At 38.1% G+C, this 19114-nt stretch overlaps 1 protein-coding gene across 2 annotated transcripts in view; it reads right to left on the bottom strand.

The window, feature by feature from the left end:
• DOCK4 (dedicator of cytokinesis 4) overlaps window positions 1–19114 on the bottom strand; it is a 506020-nt gene that overhangs the window by 233621 nt on the left and 253285 nt on the right. For both annotated transcript variants that reach the window (XM_036863604.1, XM_036863605.1), the window contains exons 9-12: window positions 12832–12913; window positions 12226–12286; window positions 8343–8475; window positions 4426–4514 (exon numbers count right to left, since the gene is read on the bottom strand). In XM_036863604.1, coding sequence (XP_036719499.1) covers window positions 4426–4514; window positions 8343–8475; window positions 12226–12286; window positions 12832–12913 — 365 coding nt within the window. The remainder of the gene's footprint in view (window positions 1–4425; window positions 4515–8342; window positions 8476–12225; window positions 12287–12831; window positions 12914–19114) is intronic.

Raw genomic sequence — 19114 nt, 5'->3', positions numbered from 1 at the left:
ACGTGCAAACTACAGGAAATAGGATTTCATAAACACACAGATAATATGAAAAGAATTTTCTCTTAGTACATACTGAACAGGAGCCAGGGATTTTTACACAATTTATTTCAAGTCGCAGAACTGAATATGTCTCAGTAAATCATACCAGCTCAGTCTTATTTCACATTCCTAGAACTATATCTTTTTTGTTCACATTCCTAGAATTCGACCACGAACGTCTATCAGAGGTGATGTTTACAATAACAATTTGCTGGACAAACCTAAACCAGGCTCATTTTAATGACTATTTTTAGAATTTCAAACTCTCACAATATGATTTTTGGATTTTAAAATTCCCACAGAGTACAGCTTTGGAAATTTCGAATTACCAAACGTAACTAAATCTAACCATACAGATATGTTAATTCAATTATATTTTTATCTTTAAAAATTAAACGAATCACTTGAAATTTTCTCCCAGTTTCTAAACCCAATAAAGATAGTGGTTAATGTACCTTTGCTACATAAGTCTTAGGTTAGAGGGAAAAAACCCAGTTATCTAGACAAATCCTTTTATCTATTAAAAAGACAAGATTACAACTCCAAGAGATAGGAGGACATCAATGAAGCATAAAAGGCCTGGAAATTAGGTGGTAGAATTTGATTCTAAAACTAATTTCAAAGTTGTTATGTTTTTCTTTTTTTAGTACAATGACCAAGGAACAGCAGGAGGAAAGCAGGGAAAAAACAATACTTTGTTGAGTGAACTCAATTCTCTTGAAAATTCTCTTTGACTGCACTGCTTCCATTTAATCGACTACTCCATGGTCCAAGGAGAAAAAGTCAACGTATCTTACCACTGTGATAGTTTAAACATCAGGCACCCCAATTTCCAACTTCAATTTTGCATACCCTTGCTTCACCCTTAAGTAAGCCATCAGATGCCTCCCTTTCAATAATAAAGCCGAGCAGCTCCTAAAACCCTATCTGCTGTTTTTATAACTGCCTTCCCTCAAGACAGGTGACAACAGAAAAATGACCCACCAAGACTGAAGAGTGGAAACTTAAATGGAAAGAGTAAAGGGCTAATTTATTAATTTTTAAAAGTTTCTTTTGAGCTTCCTCTCTCTGGAGCAGTATTTTGGAGTGATGAAGCTTAGGGCTGGGTTTGTCTTGCCTTGCCTTGAGAGAGCTAGAAGGGACCAGGAGGAGACCAAAGGAATAGAAGGCAGGTAGATGCTGGCTGCATGCAGCTGGCTGGAACTCAGGCTTGAAAGGAGGAGGATGGAGAGGGGTGGGTCTTAAGGACAGGAGAGCAGACGGGGCTTTGCTGTAAAAGCCAAGTATAAAGGGTATACATTCGGCTGCCGAGAAATCTAAGCATCAAACGGTAGGCAGCAAAATGGAGGACTGATTCTGCCAAAGGGAGAGGAAACCTGGTAGACAGGGCTCTACAGTCTAAAGGTTTCTTTTACTCTTTCCAAAGATGCAACAAATAGTTTTTCATTTCAGTACAATGGCTGCAAACCCAACAGGTAACACCCAGGGAATAACATGGCTTGGATCTCACTTTCTGGTAGCCTCACACAGAATTCCAGGAAGAATAAGTGGTCAGTTGGTCAATAAAAGTGACAAAGCACGTGGAACATGTGGAACATGTCTAAGCACTCGGAGAACTTCCCAAGGAAATAGAATGTGCTGCCTTTCCTTCCTGGAGTTAATCTATGTAATCAGAAGGAAGACCTGGGAAGAGATGTTAGCAGTCAACTGAGCACAGATGAGATGTTAGAAACAAAGAGTAGGAAGGGTCAGTTCAATGATTCAACCTATCAATAATCCACCTGCATTATTCTCAAAGTCTCCATTTAGAAGATCAAATCAGGATCCATTCTGAGAAAATGAAACAAGGTGACTTGACTAAAGAGGAAGTGGTAGAATATTCTAGATGATTACTCCAAAGTGGGTAAAAAATAACAATAGTTAACATTGAATAGACACTTATTATGTATCAAGTGCTGTGCTACATGCTTTGCATATGTTTTCTCTTTTAATCCTTCCAATAACCCTTAGAGGAAGACACTACTATTATCCCAGTAAAACTTGATTCAAACTTAGGACATCCCACTTCCAGAGGCAAAGCTCTTGGGGCTATACTCTCTAAGACATGACTCCCATCTGTAAGTAGAGAGAAATTTATGCTTTGGCTTGACCGGTATCCTGATCCCATAGGATACAGGGTCAGTTATGTTAAAGGAATCTATATGGACGTATAAATCAAAGCCAATCACTGAGTACTTCACCATGATTCAAGAGGCAACTGGGTATCACCTCAGTCTGGACAATGATATATTCAAATGACCCAATAACAGAAGGATTTTAAGGCATATCGGAAAGAGGAAAGGCTTGGGAGTTGACAAGGAGTTTGGAAAGAAGTATATTGGAGCAGGCCAACACACCCTGCTTAGTCAAGACTGAATCAATGATGGTAAGGAGGGAAGGGAATATATGGGAAAAGTCAGAAGGTCAGGGTTAGTTTTATGTTTATTTATTCACATAGGAGGCAAATGCAAGCAAATTAAGAGTAATGGGACTCTTGGGGAGAAAGAAAAAGATATACAATGGTTATAGACTTCTCCACCCAAAGTTAGTGGGCAGAAGGAAAGGAGCAAGGCATAATGAATGTGTGTGAGGCATCAAAAGAACTCAAAAAGAAAATTCTTTAAATCAAGTCTACAGCAGCACTGCCTAACAGAACTATGATATGAGCCACCTATGAAATTAAACGTTTTCTAGTAGCCACATTAAAAAGTAGAAAGAAACAAAATTAACTTCAGTAATATATTTTATTTAAACCAATATATCCACAATGTTATCTCTGAACATATAACCAACATAAAAATTATTAAGGGGATGTTTTATATTCATTTTATATGTATCAAGTCTTCAAAATCGAGTATGTATTTTACGATTACTGCACGCCTCAATCCCAGTGCTGTACTAGCCTGTCTAATGCTCAATAGCCACAGGTGCCTGGTGCCTATCAAAGTGGACAGCACAGGTACAGAATACAGTTCATGATATAGTTCACGGTATCAAGAAACACCAAAAGGTCTGAACAAAACTAATCGATTTGGCTAGAAGTTTGCCAATGAATTTGGCAAGGTAAGTTTTTAAAAAGCAGCAGCCCTACCATCTTATTGAAGGTACATTTAAAATAAATCATTTGGTCCCTACACAGTAAGCACTACTCTAATTCTTTCACAGAAAAAGTGAAGACAAGTGTACATAGCAGTTTATGAAGTATTTGTATTATTTCATGTTATAGTCACTACTAAAATCTCCTGGTCCTTCAGAGACTCCTCTGCCTTCAACAGTAAGTGCAAGTCTTTTGTTTATTTAGTGGTAGATGTAGGACTTCGTGTGAATCAAAGAAAAGCCAAGTTACCTCCCCAGCTCTTGGGAGAGGGAAGAAAAAACTGACCTCACCATTCACTGCGGCCTGAAGCGCTGCCACGTGTGAGCTGTGGATACTTATGGCTCTCATGGGACCGAACCACAAAGTTTCTGTCTGCAGTTACTTTTTCTTTGTGGGTTGTTTTGGCCTGGCAAGATGTGCACAGGTCTGAAAAAAAGGTGGTCTAAATGTAAATTCAGGTTCTTCTAATTGCCAGGCAAGTGGGACTATCACACAAATATCCATATTCAGGGGACTTTAAAAATCAGCCACAAAAAGCAATGCATTCAGTTCAAATACCAGCTAATTTGATTTGAGGTTTCTTTATGTAATTAAAGCACACAACTGCGTAGTTTATTTTGTTTCAACATGGGTTTGAAGGTGGGATAGGGAGCAAACAATATTCACCAAGTTTTTGTCTACTGATCAAACTTTAAGACATCACTCTATATACTATATAATCTAGATATGCTATATAATACAATCTATAGTATATTACTAGTATAAGACTACGTGACACATAATGTATTATATATAACTTATAATGCTATATTACATTTCAGTTCCTGCTGGACAGGCATGCATACGTTTTTCTATACATAAAACTGCAGCTATAGGCAGTGAAGCATGTTTTCCCTGGACCCTACTGACAAAAATTCCTGTTTATCAAACCCATTCCACACAACAGTCATGAAACCAGGCATATTTGTCCTTTGGTTTTTAGCAGTCAGTAACAACTTGGAGGTCCCAAGACTTGGTACTATAGAACAAATTCAGATACTCTACCTTGATTCAAACCAGAACAGAATATATTTTTTAGAGTTACAGCTACAAGCCTATCATAGAAAAAGGAGACATACCAGAATGCTGACTGAGCATTTTTAGGGAGTAGAGAAAAAAGCAAAGGGCTGATTGTTTCCTTCTTCAGAGACAAATAAAAGAAAGCACCTGAAATGAAAAGTGTAGAGACTCAGCCAGAGCTATTTACTCACCTGCATTGGAGCCAGTCAAATTATAACGCGCATTCAACTTCTTGATGATGTTCTCGTGGATTTGGTACCACTCACTCTCTGTATTACACCTATGAAAACATGACCACTCTGTTAAGTTTTGATGATGCATGAGATGACCTTACTAGCACACCTGCCCTTTTTGTTATACCCACTATAATGTACTTCCTTAAACCTCCTTGGAGATCTCAACAACCCACTGCAAGTGACTGTCAGTTTTGGCATAGTTGCCTCAAGATGAGCAGGAATGACCATTTCCAGTAATGCATGACCAACTACTTCATGCCAGAAGTGGCTGGGATGAAGAATGCAGATTATGAGAGCTTCCCATCCCCCCAGTCTCAGAGAACAATGCATACACTGGAAGGAAGTACAGACTAAGAGTCTGACTCCCTGGATTCGAATCCTCACTATTAACTGAGTTAATGTTCTTATGTTATGTTCTTTGGGGAGTTATTTACTCTCTCTGTGCCTTGATTTGTTCATCTGTGAAATGGGGGTAAAACACTAGAACACTAAACAAGCTTGGGCTTAGGATAATGCCTGGCGTATAGTAAATGCTCAAAAAATTTAATTCTCATTAGCGAGTCTCCACCTATTATATCATGACCAAGTTTGCTAGCATCAAAATGCAACTAATTAAGCAAAATGCAACTGAGGTTAACACAACTGGCACTGGCAAAAGGCTGGCAGGATTGACCGAAGGGTAATTAAGGTAACCCTTCCAGATTTTCCACTAGGTCAAAAGGCATCTCTCCATCTTCTCACTCTGACAACCATCTGTTCCTTGGTCTTTCAGCTCTTGCCAGTCACTGACTCATGCTATCTTTGTATACATGGTACGTTCACCTAGGAGACACTGAAGGTTCCTGAGGATTGAATCTAGGACTGGTAGATATCTGTGTTCCCCTGAGTATTTTGAACACTGTGGGTGCTTAAAAAATACCAGCTGCATGAATGACTGAATGGATCTCCCTCTGACTGGTAACTCCTGATGGTTCGTAAATATCTGGGTCTGCTATCTCCTTACTGCTGGGCCTCCCCCAATTAGGCTAGGGAAAGCCTCCCTTATCTGGACATGTTTGTGAATTCACTACCATCTTTTATTAGCCACAAAGGTTCCCTCCCAAGAGTCCTGAATACCAAAGATTCTATACGCTATCAATCAAAATGTTCCAGAGTATAGAGTCCTTTTCCTCGCAATCTTGTCTATAGCCAATAATTCACAATTTGTTTACTTATTTATTTATTTCATCACTATAGGCTTTTCCAGGATGAACAGGATGGAGGCTGTTTTTGAACCAGTTAACAGTAGAGTGCCAAACAGACCACTGACTCTTAGAAGGCTGGAAAATTAAGATGAAATGAAACCATTCCACCTGTCCAGCTGTAAGATACAAAATTGCCATTTAGTACATTCTGTCCCCAGTTTTCTTAGTTCAACTCAGTTGGGAAGGGAGAAAGATGGTTTGCTTCTTATTAGATAGATAAGTCATGACTTCAGAAGTCATGATTTTAACCTACAAAACTCCTAATAAAATAAAAGCTCCTAAAGTATGTGACTGAAATATCTTCCAGGCTCCGATGAGGTATTTGTTATTGTTCTCCATTTTGAGTTCTAGATGGGCTAGGGATTCGCTCACCTTAACAAATAGAAATTTCTCCCAATTTGTTTCTAACAGGCACTTCCCTAAAATGTTTCACTATATTCATAGTTTCTTCTTAATCTACAATGACTGTTTTGACTGCCTAGCATCCTTCCTGGAACAGATTTGTAATTTGCTGAACTGGAATTTTTACGGGATCTCTCTTGCAGCAAGAACAACCCTAAACCTTATTTGATACTTATGAAAAAACAGACAATAACAACCACAAAGAGCAGTACAATTTATTTTTATGGGAGTGAGTGTCTACCACAGAACTGGAATTTATGTGTCTTCCTTTGCTGGCTGCATAATCAAAGGGGATGCATGGAACTTCGGGTCCCTCAGTTTTCCCAGTAGCGAGATAACTCTAACACTTGCTACCCACACCTGGAAAGATCACTCTAAGAAACATTGAGACTGTGCTTGTAAGGAATTTTAGTTTCCTTGAAAAGCAATGCCACCTAACAGCATCATTGTCACGTCACTAGACAGTGGTGTGAAATAACACCAGGAAACATACAACCTCGTCACATGAGAGCTCAGGTTCTGAGTCAGACAGTCCTGACTTCACATCTGGTTCCTGTTCTGATTAGCCAGATGACTTTGGGTGTTATTTAGCCTCTCTCTTCCCTTATATGGAAACGGAGCCAACAGCAACTGCTTCATGGGTTTGTCATGAGGATAAAGTGACATGACACATGCAAAGTGCTTAACACGGTTCCTTGCATGTAGTTAGCACAAAGTAAATGGTGGCTATTATCATTAGTATCACTGCAATTAAATTACGCTTTACGAACACCAGTAGAGTTTAGAAAGGGGATTATCATGGATTTAAGCCCGACCATATGATAAAAAGAGTAGCGTGCTTTACTACCCACTAGTCAGAAGTTTTCAAGTTTAAAATCAAGGTCACAGATTTTATTGCTCTTAAAAGAGATAAAGAGAGTTTCCAGTCCTAAACCACAGGCTGTAAGCAAATCTCTGTCAACTAATTAGCAAATGTGTGGCACGGGTCCCAGGGGCACTGGGTAGAGGATGGATAAATCCATGAAACCCTGCAGCTGTGGTCAAAAAGCAATTTGAAGTATATGTCCCACAGGCAGTGCGCCACGTGCGTTCCCGCCACATATGGAAAAACTATTGGCACATGTTGGATACATCGACTCAACAGCCAGAACAGAAAGCTAAAGCAAGCTCACTCACAGAGGAGGTCAGCAGTGTGGTCCTCAAATCGGGAATGTGGAAAGCAGATCCCCCATCCTTCAACCCCCCATGGGTCTGCTCTGAGGATGTCACTGTGTGTCAACTCTCAATTTTCAGTCCTGTGGGGAGGTGCTCAGGGTGGGGTGATCCAAAACCATGTGCATTTTAAAAAACTTAGGATTTGGAATACATTAAGTGATCTTCTTAGTGGAGTGTTTGAGCTGAACTGTGTCTGCTCCCACCGACCCTCAAAAGATGATGTAAGTCCTAACCCACATTCTGAGGACCTTATTTGGAAATAGGGTCTTCACACAGTTAATAAAGTTAAAATTAGGTCGTTAGGGTGGGCCCTAACCCAATATAACTGTGTCCTTATAAAAAGGGGAAATTTGGACACCGAAACAGACGCACAAGCAGGGAGAGAGCCATGTGATGGTGAAGGCAGAGATCAGGTGATGCATCTACAAGTCCCCGGAAACTAGGAGAGAGAGGCAGGGAACAGATTTCCCCCTCACAGCCCTCAGGAGGAATCAGTGTAGTCAACACCTTGATCCAGCATCTGTGGCTTCCATTACTGTGAGACAATAAATTCCTGGGGTTTGAGCCTCACTGTTTATGGTGCTTTGTTAGGGCAGCCCTAGCAAACTAATAATACACGGAGTAAGAGGGAAATCACCTGACCTGAACTTCCTTTTCCTAATTCTAATTAATTTATATTAAAAACGATTTCCATTTTCCAAGGACAAATGAACTCTCTGAGGGTAAAGACATGTTAGGCTTTAAATTCACGGGAGGTACTCTATGCAGTAGATGGTCCACCCAACTGAGAAACTGTCTGTATTTTCTGGTTCTTGATTTCTTAATTCCGCTGACAGGCAAATGTTGATTTGTGGGCTCACTTGTAGTGAACCTACAGATTATTGAGTTTTTGAGGAATGAATGCAACCCATCCCTGGCTCTTCCATTACCCATGAAAAGCAGGATTCGCCACGTAGGGTCCCCATGTACCTCTGCGCCCACCCCAGCCCCCAGAGCGTGCAAGCTTCTTACATGTACACTTTCAGGATGAGGTCATCTTTTGTCTCTCCTGTCAGCAGGTCAGCAATGCTAAGAACCGCACAGCCAAAGGGTCGCCGGTACTGAACACTACAGGCGTTCTTTTTTTCTCCTGCCCCCATCCGACCTGTTCAATTAAAAAGCACATATGGCCCAAGGAGCCATTTGATTAATCCACCTTAAATAGAGACACATATAGTTATAAAATAGGCCATATGAAATGTAACTGGGTGATGGAAAAGACACAGCTTTGGGGCAACTGAAGATGTTGCTTCGGCTCTGGACTCTCCCCTCCAACCACCTAGCATGCCCAAGGTCACGCAGCGTGAACTCTGGCCATCAGCTGTTATCTATAAAACATGAAGATGGGAGCTGAGCCTATGTCTGGGTACCTTCCCCCAAGCATTCATGAAGGCATCCCAGGAGGCTCACATCAAAAAAGGCAGTAGTGGTGCCTATCTCATTTTCTACTTTTTAAAACTGCCATATTTAAAAACCATTTCAAATATTTCACCTTTGAAAGGAAGCAGTTTGAGATTCCCTGAAGGTATAGCGAGTAAGCACAGGTGATCAAATGAGCACGCTCTTTCCTGACTCCGTACCCAGGCTGAAATCTCCAGGGATGGTTTTTACTCTGACACAGTTTCAACTTGTTTAAATTGTTAGACATTTTTAAATGTGTGGTTGAGATACTGTTTTAATTTATCATTGCATTTAATTACCAATGGGTTATTTTGAAGACTGAAAGCAAAAAGCACACTGGAGCTGTAATATAGCAAGTTAATGTGAGGAAAAATAATGAAAAAAGTCTGTAAGTCTGTTTCCAGATGCTTGGTAACGGATCCATAAGCTGTTTCCATCTGAGTGAAATTCTCCTACAGCACATCTGCATGACTCTAGCACTCCCCAAATCCAATGTTAAATAGAAAAAAAAAAAAAAGGAATGGCAACATCCAATTTGGCTTTCATTCTTCAGTAATAAAGGAGAATTGCCTCTGCAGTATATCATCTTCAGAGAAATGCTTATAAATAAAAGCTGGAATACCACTTAAGGTGATAAAAAGCACAGAAGATACCAGTAAAAAGAGGACCTCTGAAATAATGGATTTTTCCCTATCGAAGTCCCTTTTGAACAACTGATGTGTGACAGCCTTGAAACATACTTTCTTGGATGATGTCTTGTCATCATTGATATATTATTAATATACTGGTTAAAAGGCCTAAGGATAATACGAATGATGAGCTAAAATGGATTCATATACTAGACTGGATACTATAAGAAGAGCCTAGAGGGCTCTTCTGAGGTCAGGAGCTGGCGTTTACTACGTGACACGCATGGTTTTGGTGGGTCATTAGGTATTACCATGTAGGTAAAGGCTTACTAATAGGGTTAATACGTAAACTTGACTACTGTGAATTCAAGAACAGTAAGTAAAATAAGAATAATAAATGTAATGAAGGTTGTAGTAGAACTAACGATTATTAGGGCTAGCATTACTCCTCCGATTAAATGAGTTAGTAGGTGCCCGGCTGTAATATTAGCTGTTAGTCATACAGCTAGAGCTATTGGTTGGATGAATATGCTGAGAGCTCCGATAATTACTAATATACTAATAAGAGGGATGGGTGTTCCTGGTGGTAGAAAATAGGTTAGAGATGCTTTTGTTTTATGTGAAAGCCAGGAATGACTGTTCGTGTTCAGACAGGGATAGCCATTCCTAAATTTATTGAAAGGCGTGGTGGGTGTAAATGAATGGTGGTGAAAGACCAACTAAGTTTGTTGAGCCGATAAGTAAATGATGTAAGTATTAATGTTCAAGTCTGTCCTTCAGAGTTATGAATGGCCATTGTTTTGATGTAAGTTGAACTAATCACTGCTGAATAGAAATCATACAGTTGTTATTCACGAATCCGGCGTGGGGAAACTATTTATTTCTCTTTGTTTCCTCCCCTTCTTTCCAATCAAAGATCAGGGCTTAAATTCTGAGGCAGGTGCTATTACTTCCTGCTCTCTGCAGCCAGTGAGGGTCAGCGTGCCCTTTTCCCATTAAACAGTACGAGGAATACTCTAGAAAAAGTAAGAAGTATCTGTCCCTGATGGACAAGAATCTTCCACTCCTTAATTTCACTGCAGCAGACTAAGTCTTAATCTTTCTTAGAGTTTCTTACCTTCAATCTTATGGAGTGATCATCAGACAAGTTTTTGTAGTAATGTCAATAAAGAATTAATTTGACCGAAGCTCAGGGAAGGAGGGTAGATAATTTCTATTCAACATTCATTCTGATGACTTAATGATCATAAAAATCTTAGTAAAAAATAGAAAATCAAATGCCAGGTATTTGAAAGGCAGCCCTGCGATGGGTAATACTGTGAAGTGGTTTCGTCAGCTGTATCCTGGGAGTGAAGGACAGAGTTGCCCAGGCCATGGGCAAGCAGGGCATGTGGTCACTCTACCGTGTGTGTTTCTACCAGCAAAAACCTATAGATACCTTTTAAAAAGTTCTGAAAGCTAAAGTGGTTTACTTTTTTTTCTCAATGCTGTAGAAGATTATATTCAAATTTTAGCAATGTTTACATGAAGATATCCAAAACCACATTTTACATTAACAATTGCTATTATAAATTTGAATAAATTTTTAAAAAACACAAAGAATTACATAAACTGCACCCCTGCCATCCTGGGAAGAGAGGCTTTATCTCATAAATACACAGCAACACGCATTACAACTTTTCCAACGTTTTAAAAGATTCTTTCCAATTTCCACCCCACCTCATACTCATCTATAAAAAGAAAATTAAAACAAAACCAAAAACCATTTACTTTTTTATTTATTTCTATTGTCCCTCAAATATAAAAACAGGATAAAATGAAATGGGTTTTCAGAACAGATTTTTATGAGAAAAAATACTTAGAAAATCTATGTTGAAATGACATGTTTTATAGTCCCTCTCAATGCACAATGTGGTTATCATGTGCATAAAATAAAAAACTATAAAAATAAAGATCACTGTGCAGGACCGCATGGTGAGATACCACTATCCTGCAGAAGTATCCCCAGCAAGTCATGTAGCACAGTTAATGAGGAAGTGGGAACCAATTGCCAGTATCGGCTGGTTAGCTGTAATAGAAAAATGATGTAGGCTACACCATGTAGTTCCTCTGCCATAAAATGCCTGCTTTTAGACGCCTTATATGCGTAAAAACTACTGACCACATTTTGGCTCTGATGTGCAAGTTCACTGTAGAACACTCAAAGTGTGTTCTGCAAGATGTTAATAAACGTTACATCATATAAATGTTTCCACAGTCAAATCAAATTTGGAGAAAGCGAGGGTCAACAAAGTTAGAGAAGCATTTTTATATTTCTCTGTAGGACTTCTCAGACCCTTTAATAAGCTGATGAAATTATACAAGTGAAAAATATACACAAAGTTTTCAGTATTTCATAACCCTTTTCTTATAGCACTTTCTGTAATAATGCTCTGTAGCCTTCTGCACTTTGGAAAACGCCAATTGGTTCCATAAACTTGTAGGAAATCCAGCTCCTAGAAGTTTAATTTATGCTGTTAATAGAAATTAGAATTAAAAAAAAAACAAATACCAAGTGTTTGAATCAAATATGTTTAGAGAGTCCAATAAAACAAAATGAAACACAACAAACTAACTAATGACTTATACGGAAAGAGAACAAAATCTATTTATGGTGATGTGAAAGTCTGGGGAGACCAGGGAACAATTCCCAAATTCTGTACTTACTGGACTCAAATGTGGCCTTGACTTCTTTCTGATCTAGACATCACATAAATCACAACTACACAGAGACCTCTCAGTAATTCTCCCTGTCGTGCTCCTGTCACACCAAGTATCATACCTACCGATTCGGATGATGTGCACGGTAATGTAGATGTCTCTTCTTAGCTCACTGCTACCCAAATCCTACCAAGAAACAAAGTCTGGTCATTTTAGAACTCATAATTTATGCAGAAGCATTTAAAAGGCATACATAGCACATAATCTTCACAAATAACAGAAGAAAGACAAAGATAAACATAGACATTCTTAATGGAATTTCTGTAGCAGAAGCATGAAGTTCAAATCCTGTTCTAAAATACCACTACAATCAACTTTACTGTAAGCCTATGATGTCAAATAAGACTTAAAAGGAAAGCCCATTCTTATTTCAGTCTCTCACTCACTCATTCTTTAAACACTTATTAAGTACATACTAAATACCACCTGCCATACTGAGCCCTATCATCATTGGGCTTTGGCCATAGTGTGACAGGCTCTAATACACACTAAGGGACAAAGGTGTGACTGTGAATGCTGGTATTCAGATTTTGGGGCACTACTGTAATTTATGTGTTATTTACAAAGTTTAAGCAAATCTACTATGTTCTCTCACAATAACTTATTTCTCTTAAATAAGATAAAGTACTTAAGAAAGAATGTGCCACCTGGATAAAACAAGATCCACTTACCACAAAGAGAGAGCACTGTCGTTCTGGTTTATCTGGGGCTTTGGGAAGCCCATTTCTATTCAGCCTCAAGAAAAATCTCTCACTACAAGAGAAAAGAAGTTTAATATTTTGAAAATTATTTAATATGTAAGGACTCATTACTTTTCTAGCTGCTCTTCATCCTAAGAGTTAAACTCAAAACTTAGTAGGTCTTTCATTTGACATCAAAACTGCGGATATAATTTAGGAGAGAACCCAAGACAATAAACATTTGCTTCACTTCTGACAAAACTGGCAAAGAGGCAAGTGCAAAAGCAGAAAACATAAATATATATGCAAGCAAAAAATTAACTTTGAAAAGAATAAGCTTCTATATCAATGATATCATTATTTTAAAAAGTAGAAAAAAGTACACTAAAAGAAAACACGTGACAATGTGTTTTGTGTGTTTGTACCTAAGATTTTTTATCATGTTTTGTGTCATAGTATTTAATAAACATCATACAAGGACACCATTCTGAGTGGTAACCATTCATTAGAAGGCTTAATATTTTATGCTCTTATAAACCTATAATCCAAAACACAAAAAGAGAGACCAAGAAATGAAACTTGAATTTTCTTTGGTCCACAAAGGAACAGAAGACCTCGCACTGTCTAGAGAACTTCCATTGAAAATATAGTGACACCTAGATTTAATGCAAACACAAATAACGCTGTTGATCAGACACTAATTCAAGTCAATAAATACTTGTGGACACCATTTATACCCAAGATAATGTGTTACACTATTTATGTTCAAAAAAATAAAATGAATATCACCCTCGCCCCCAAATTAATCTACCAGCTACCACAAGCTTCTGAATTTTAATACCCTGGTGCCCACAATAGAATTAAATGGCTGGCAGCCTCAGGCAGAAAACACACAGCCAACATCCCCAAAATGTGACATTAGCACATGGTGTGGCCTTGGTCAGTGTAGCTTCAGCCTAGGGATCAAGCAGGGAAAGGGAAGGTAGGGCGTTAGTAAGGTTCAGACCCTTCCAAGTCTCCATGCTTATTTATCACTTGGTCCTTCCCGTAAATAATGGTTCTGTCATCCAAAATCACCCTTCTCCCCTACAGGGGGAGAAATGAGGACCATAATCAGATCTCTAAGGAAGCATATGGATTTGAATTTATGGTTGTTCTGGAACATTTTTATTCTCTTTTGCCATCTAAATCTAGATAGATATATTTAACAGATTCAACTACCTGGCTCACCCTGTCCTTTTCTTATATTATGCCTAACCCTGATCTCTCACATGAGAAAGGGCAACCAATACACATTTCTACGGGGTCATTTCCACACTTATTACCTATGTCTTGTTCCACAGAGCAGTGGCTGATGAGATGTGACTGAAGAGAATATAAATTGCTGCAAGGATTCTCAAATGAAGACTGTAAAGTTCCCATAGGATATAATTCTGAAGTGGAGGCTGGAAATGACAGATCCAACCTTGGATGCAGAGTTAAATCAATCTAATCCAATTGTCATTTACTATAATTCATGGCAAAGGACTGCAAACTCTCTTCAGAGTAGAAGAATATTTACTATTATTTCAAATTTAATATGTACTAAAAGGAAATGTGCAAAAATTCACCTTGGGATAAATGAATTACACTTTAAAATAGTCATTAGGTAATACTAATTTTTTATTAGGTAATACTATTTTTTTGAGAAAACACTATTTTTTTGAGAATGGGCACTCTGCTAAGGACTTTACACAGATTAACTCCTTTTATCCTCACTACGCCTTTAGGAAGTCGGTATTATTATTATGCCATTTTATAGTTGGGAAAACTGAGAAATAGTAAATAGTTTTGCCCAAGATTACAGAGCTGTTGGAGAAAAGACAGTCTCTTCAATAAATGGCGCTGGGAAAGCTGGACAGCTACATGTAAAAGAATGAAATTAGAACACTCCCTAACACCATACACAAAAATAAACTCAAAATGGATTCGAGACCTAAATGTAAGATGGGACACTATAAAACTCTTAGAGGAAAACATAGGAAGAACACTCTTTGACATAAATCACAGCAAGATCTTTTTTGATCCACCTCCTAGAGTAATGGAAATAAAAACAAACAAATGGGACCTAATGAAACTTCAAAGCTTTTGCACAGCGAAGGAAACCTTAAACAAGATGAAAAGACAACTCTCAGAATGGGAGAAAATATTTGCAAATGAATCAACGGACAAAGGATTAATCTCCAAAATATATAAACAGTTCATGCAGCTCAATATTAAAAAAACAAACAACACAATCAAAAAATGGGCAGAAGACCTAAACAGACATTTCTCCAAAGAAGACATACAGATGGCCAAGAAGCACATGAAAAGATGCTCAACATCACTAATTATTAGAGAAATGCAAATCAAAACTACAATGAGGTATCACCTCACACCAGTTAGAATGGGCATCATCAGAAAATCTACAAACAACAAATGCTGGAGAGGGTGTGGAGAAAAGGGAACCCTCTTGTACTGTTGGTGGGAATGTAAATTGATACAGCCACTATGGAGAACAATATGGAGGTTCCTTAAAAAACTAAAAATAGAATTACCATATGACCCAGCAATCCCACTACTGGGCATATACCCAGAGAAAACCGTAATTCAAAAAGACACATGCACCCCAATGTTCATTGCAGCACTATTTACAATAGCCAGGTCATGGAAGCAACCTAAATGCCCATCGACAGACGAATGGATAAAGAAGACATGGTACATATATACAATGGAATATTACTCAGCCATAAAAAGGAACGAAATTGAGTCATTTGTTCAGACGTGGATGGATCTAGAGACTGTCATACAGAGTGAAGTAAGTCAGAAAGAGAAAAACAAATATCGTATATTAACGTATATATGTGGAACCTAGAAAAATGGTACAGATGAACCGGTTTGCAGGGCAGAAGTTGAGACACAGATGTAGAGAACAAACGTGTGGACACCAAGGGGGGAAAACCGCGGTGGGGTGGGGATGGTGGTGTGCTGAATTGGGCGATTGGGATTGACAGGTATACACTGATGTGTATAAAATTGATGACCGATTAAAAAAAAAAATACCGTATATTAACGCATATATGTGGAACCTAGAAAAATGGTACAGATGAACCGGTTTGCAGGGCAGAAATTGAGACACAGATGTAGAGAACAAACGTTTGGACACCAAGGGGGGAAAGTGGCGGGGAGGGTGGGGGTGGGGGGGTGATGAATTGGGCGATTGGGATTGACATGTATACACTGATGTGTATAAAATGGATGACTACTAAGAACCTGCTGTATAAAAAAATAAATAAAATTAAATTTAAAAAAAAGATTACAGAGCTGGTGTGTGGCTGAGTAGGAATTCTATGCCACATATAATTCAAAACGCTCGTACTTCATTTGAATGGTATAAAATAAATTCTTTCTCTGCTTCATAGAATAATTGAGCAAATATTTACAGAACACTGAGATAAGGGAGAAGTCATTCATCCTCCGGGACTCCACTGACACAGTCAAGCTTGGTCCCAAGAGGGACCCCACGTCCTTCCTGGGCTAAGAGGAATGGAAGAAGTGGAAATCCTGATTTAGCAGGTTTCAAAGCCATCCCTGGTTCGAAATTGTTCCTTGGTAGTTTTTTCAATGAAACATACTTAGAAAAATGACTTGGGAAATAAATTATTTTACTAAACAAATGCAAACCTTCAGAAAGATTTAAGTATTTGGCTTTAATTGGTCAAAACTCCGGAGGTTTAAGACCAGTGTTTGGTTTTGCTTCTTAGTCATCAGTCACCTACTAACATATAATGTTTATTGATTGTATTTTAGCCCCAAACGCAAGCAGTGTGACCATTTTCCCCTCTCTTGATTGCGGGCCACATGCTCTTTTTTATATGTTTGAGGCACACTTATGTTTGAGGCTCCCCTTTATCCCTACTGAAACATTTGAAACAAACGTCACTTTATCTTCTGACAGGTCAGTCAAAAATGATAAATAACAATAATATTAATATACAAAAGTCAACATGGCATTCTATATATTGAGACCTTAACTTTAATACTGATATAAAATACTATTCCATATTCACAAATTTCATCAATCTTCTGGTAAAATAATGTTTCCTAAAGCATTCTATTTCAGACACTCCTTTTGCTCTGTCACTATTTTAATTTCACTAGTCTAGACAGAATCCTGATTATGCAAGTATTATTATCATATCCTATTACAGAAAGAATACCAATATGTACTAAGCCATATCCCTTAGCTTAAGCATGCCTTAAAGGGGAGATAAAAATAGACTGAATATGGGTACTATGGAGAAATAAGTCACGTGCAAGTTTTTTAAAACCAGACTTCTTTTAAAAGGAAAAAAAAGCCCAACTTTTTATGGCCAATTAAATAAAATTTTTATTCATTTGGTGAAAGTTGTTGGTATACAAACTCAATCAATTTCTCTTCAGCTTTGGTGATACAGCAACCACTTAATCAGCAAATGGTTTCAGAGAAAAAAAAGAACTACAGCAACACATTTCAGAATCTTCAGATTACAATAAATACCACCCACACGCTCACACACATCTGGAGAATGCCAAAATGTTGCCTTCAAGGAGGGGGGACCAAATGAGTGGATGACATTTCACTCTGGCACATCTTCTAAAATTCTCTCACAAACTTTTGTGGCCACACACAAAGGTATTTTCAATTCTCTACTGTAAGTCAAAGAGTGGCACCTCATCAGAAAACAGAACTAGCTTTTGTGAATTTAAGAAGTGTCCTATTATAAGATGTGCATACCTACATTACATTATTTATACTTTTTTCCCCCTAATCATAAGAGGTATGTGTGTTTCTTTCTATTACACTGTGACTAACTAGAATACAGGCCCATGACTATTAACCTTTACATTCCCAGCTGCTAGCCAATGATTCGGTACCTCCTTAGTGTTTAAAGACTGAACAAATACAACCTTTTAGGAAAAAATAGAGCAAAATATAAATTATTGGGAAGCAACTTTCGCTCTCTTCCCTATAATATCTTTTACTTCACAGTAGTGAAATGTACAAAATTCTCCAGAGACATTTCAATCAATGGTACCTTACCACCAGATGTGAGAGTCACATAATTAACTTCATGGCCCCTCCAGATTCTAGATCATGCCATTTAACTCTGTCTGCCACGCATATCCTATGTCTTTATTACAGTAAACATATAGTAATGGAAATATCTATGGTGACATAATATGTTTTCAAATGAGAATACTGCCTTCTTCATCAGCAAAGAATGAATAAGCACATAGAACACTTCTAGACACGTTAAGAAATGAGAGTTGATATTATTACCAGCAGAGAAAAATCATCATTTGACTTCCCGTTATAGTGCCATGTCCTCCCAGAGGAAATATCACTGCCAGAGAAATTTAGTGTCCACCTGAATTCCTTGTGTGAGCCATTATAAATCAATATATTATAAATCAACAATCTCAAATTCTTTCTTTGGAAATAAAGAACAAAAAAATCACAATTATTTATTATTTATAACCTGCCTTCTTCTAACAAGGATTTGAGAAAACCAAGATAATGAAATAAGAGTGTGCAAGAGTATCCCCAGATATCCCTGGGGAAAAATATTAAAAGTCAAAATATCCCCTGTCCTGGTGTATTTATATATGCTTTACATGGATTTTCTCATTTAATTCTCCCAACCACCCTATAAGGTAGGAGCCCCTCGCATCCCCATTTTACAGATGAGAAAGCTGAGGTTTGGGGATATTGGGTAAGTTGGCCAAAGTTGCATGGTCAGTCAAGGTTGGAACCAGGAAATTAATTTCCAGGGTCTGATTCCAAAGTTTCAGCTCTTAACCACAATGTTATGCTGTCTTCAAAATAACAGAACACCTCAAAACAGACAAAAAGAACAAGCCTACCCATGTCACGTGAACCAAGGATTTTATTATGAATATTTTCAATAAAATACAAAAATAATAATTAAAAATGCATGAAGCCAGACAAAAAAAAAATAAAGTCACAAACGTATCTGTGTTTCGGGAGTTTATGTCTGTGAACCTGTTCAGCTGCACTACTGACCTTCTGATGTACTCAAAACAACCTCTGATAATGAAGGGTGTACTTCAACAGCATAGTTTGGTAGAAAACTTTTTACCAGTGATGCAAATAATATGGGAGGCACAGTAGGGTTCTGAAGACCCTAATGGCTTCTCCTTCCCCTTCTCAGCAGGATAGGATGCTCCTATCTTCCCACCCCCTCCTCCTATC

Source organism: Balaenoptera musculus, chromosome 9 (genome assembly GCF_009873245.2).
Source record: "Balaenoptera musculus isolate JJ_BM4_2016_0621 chromosome 9, mBalMus1.pri.v3, whole genome shotgun sequence".
In the NCBI taxonomy this organism is placed as follows: Eukaryota; Metazoa; Chordata; class Mammalia; order Artiodactyla; family Balaenopteridae; genus Balaenoptera; species Balaenoptera musculus.
Note: the sequence above shows the minus strand (reverse complement) of the source record. Positions and strands in the feature narration are given on the sequence as shown.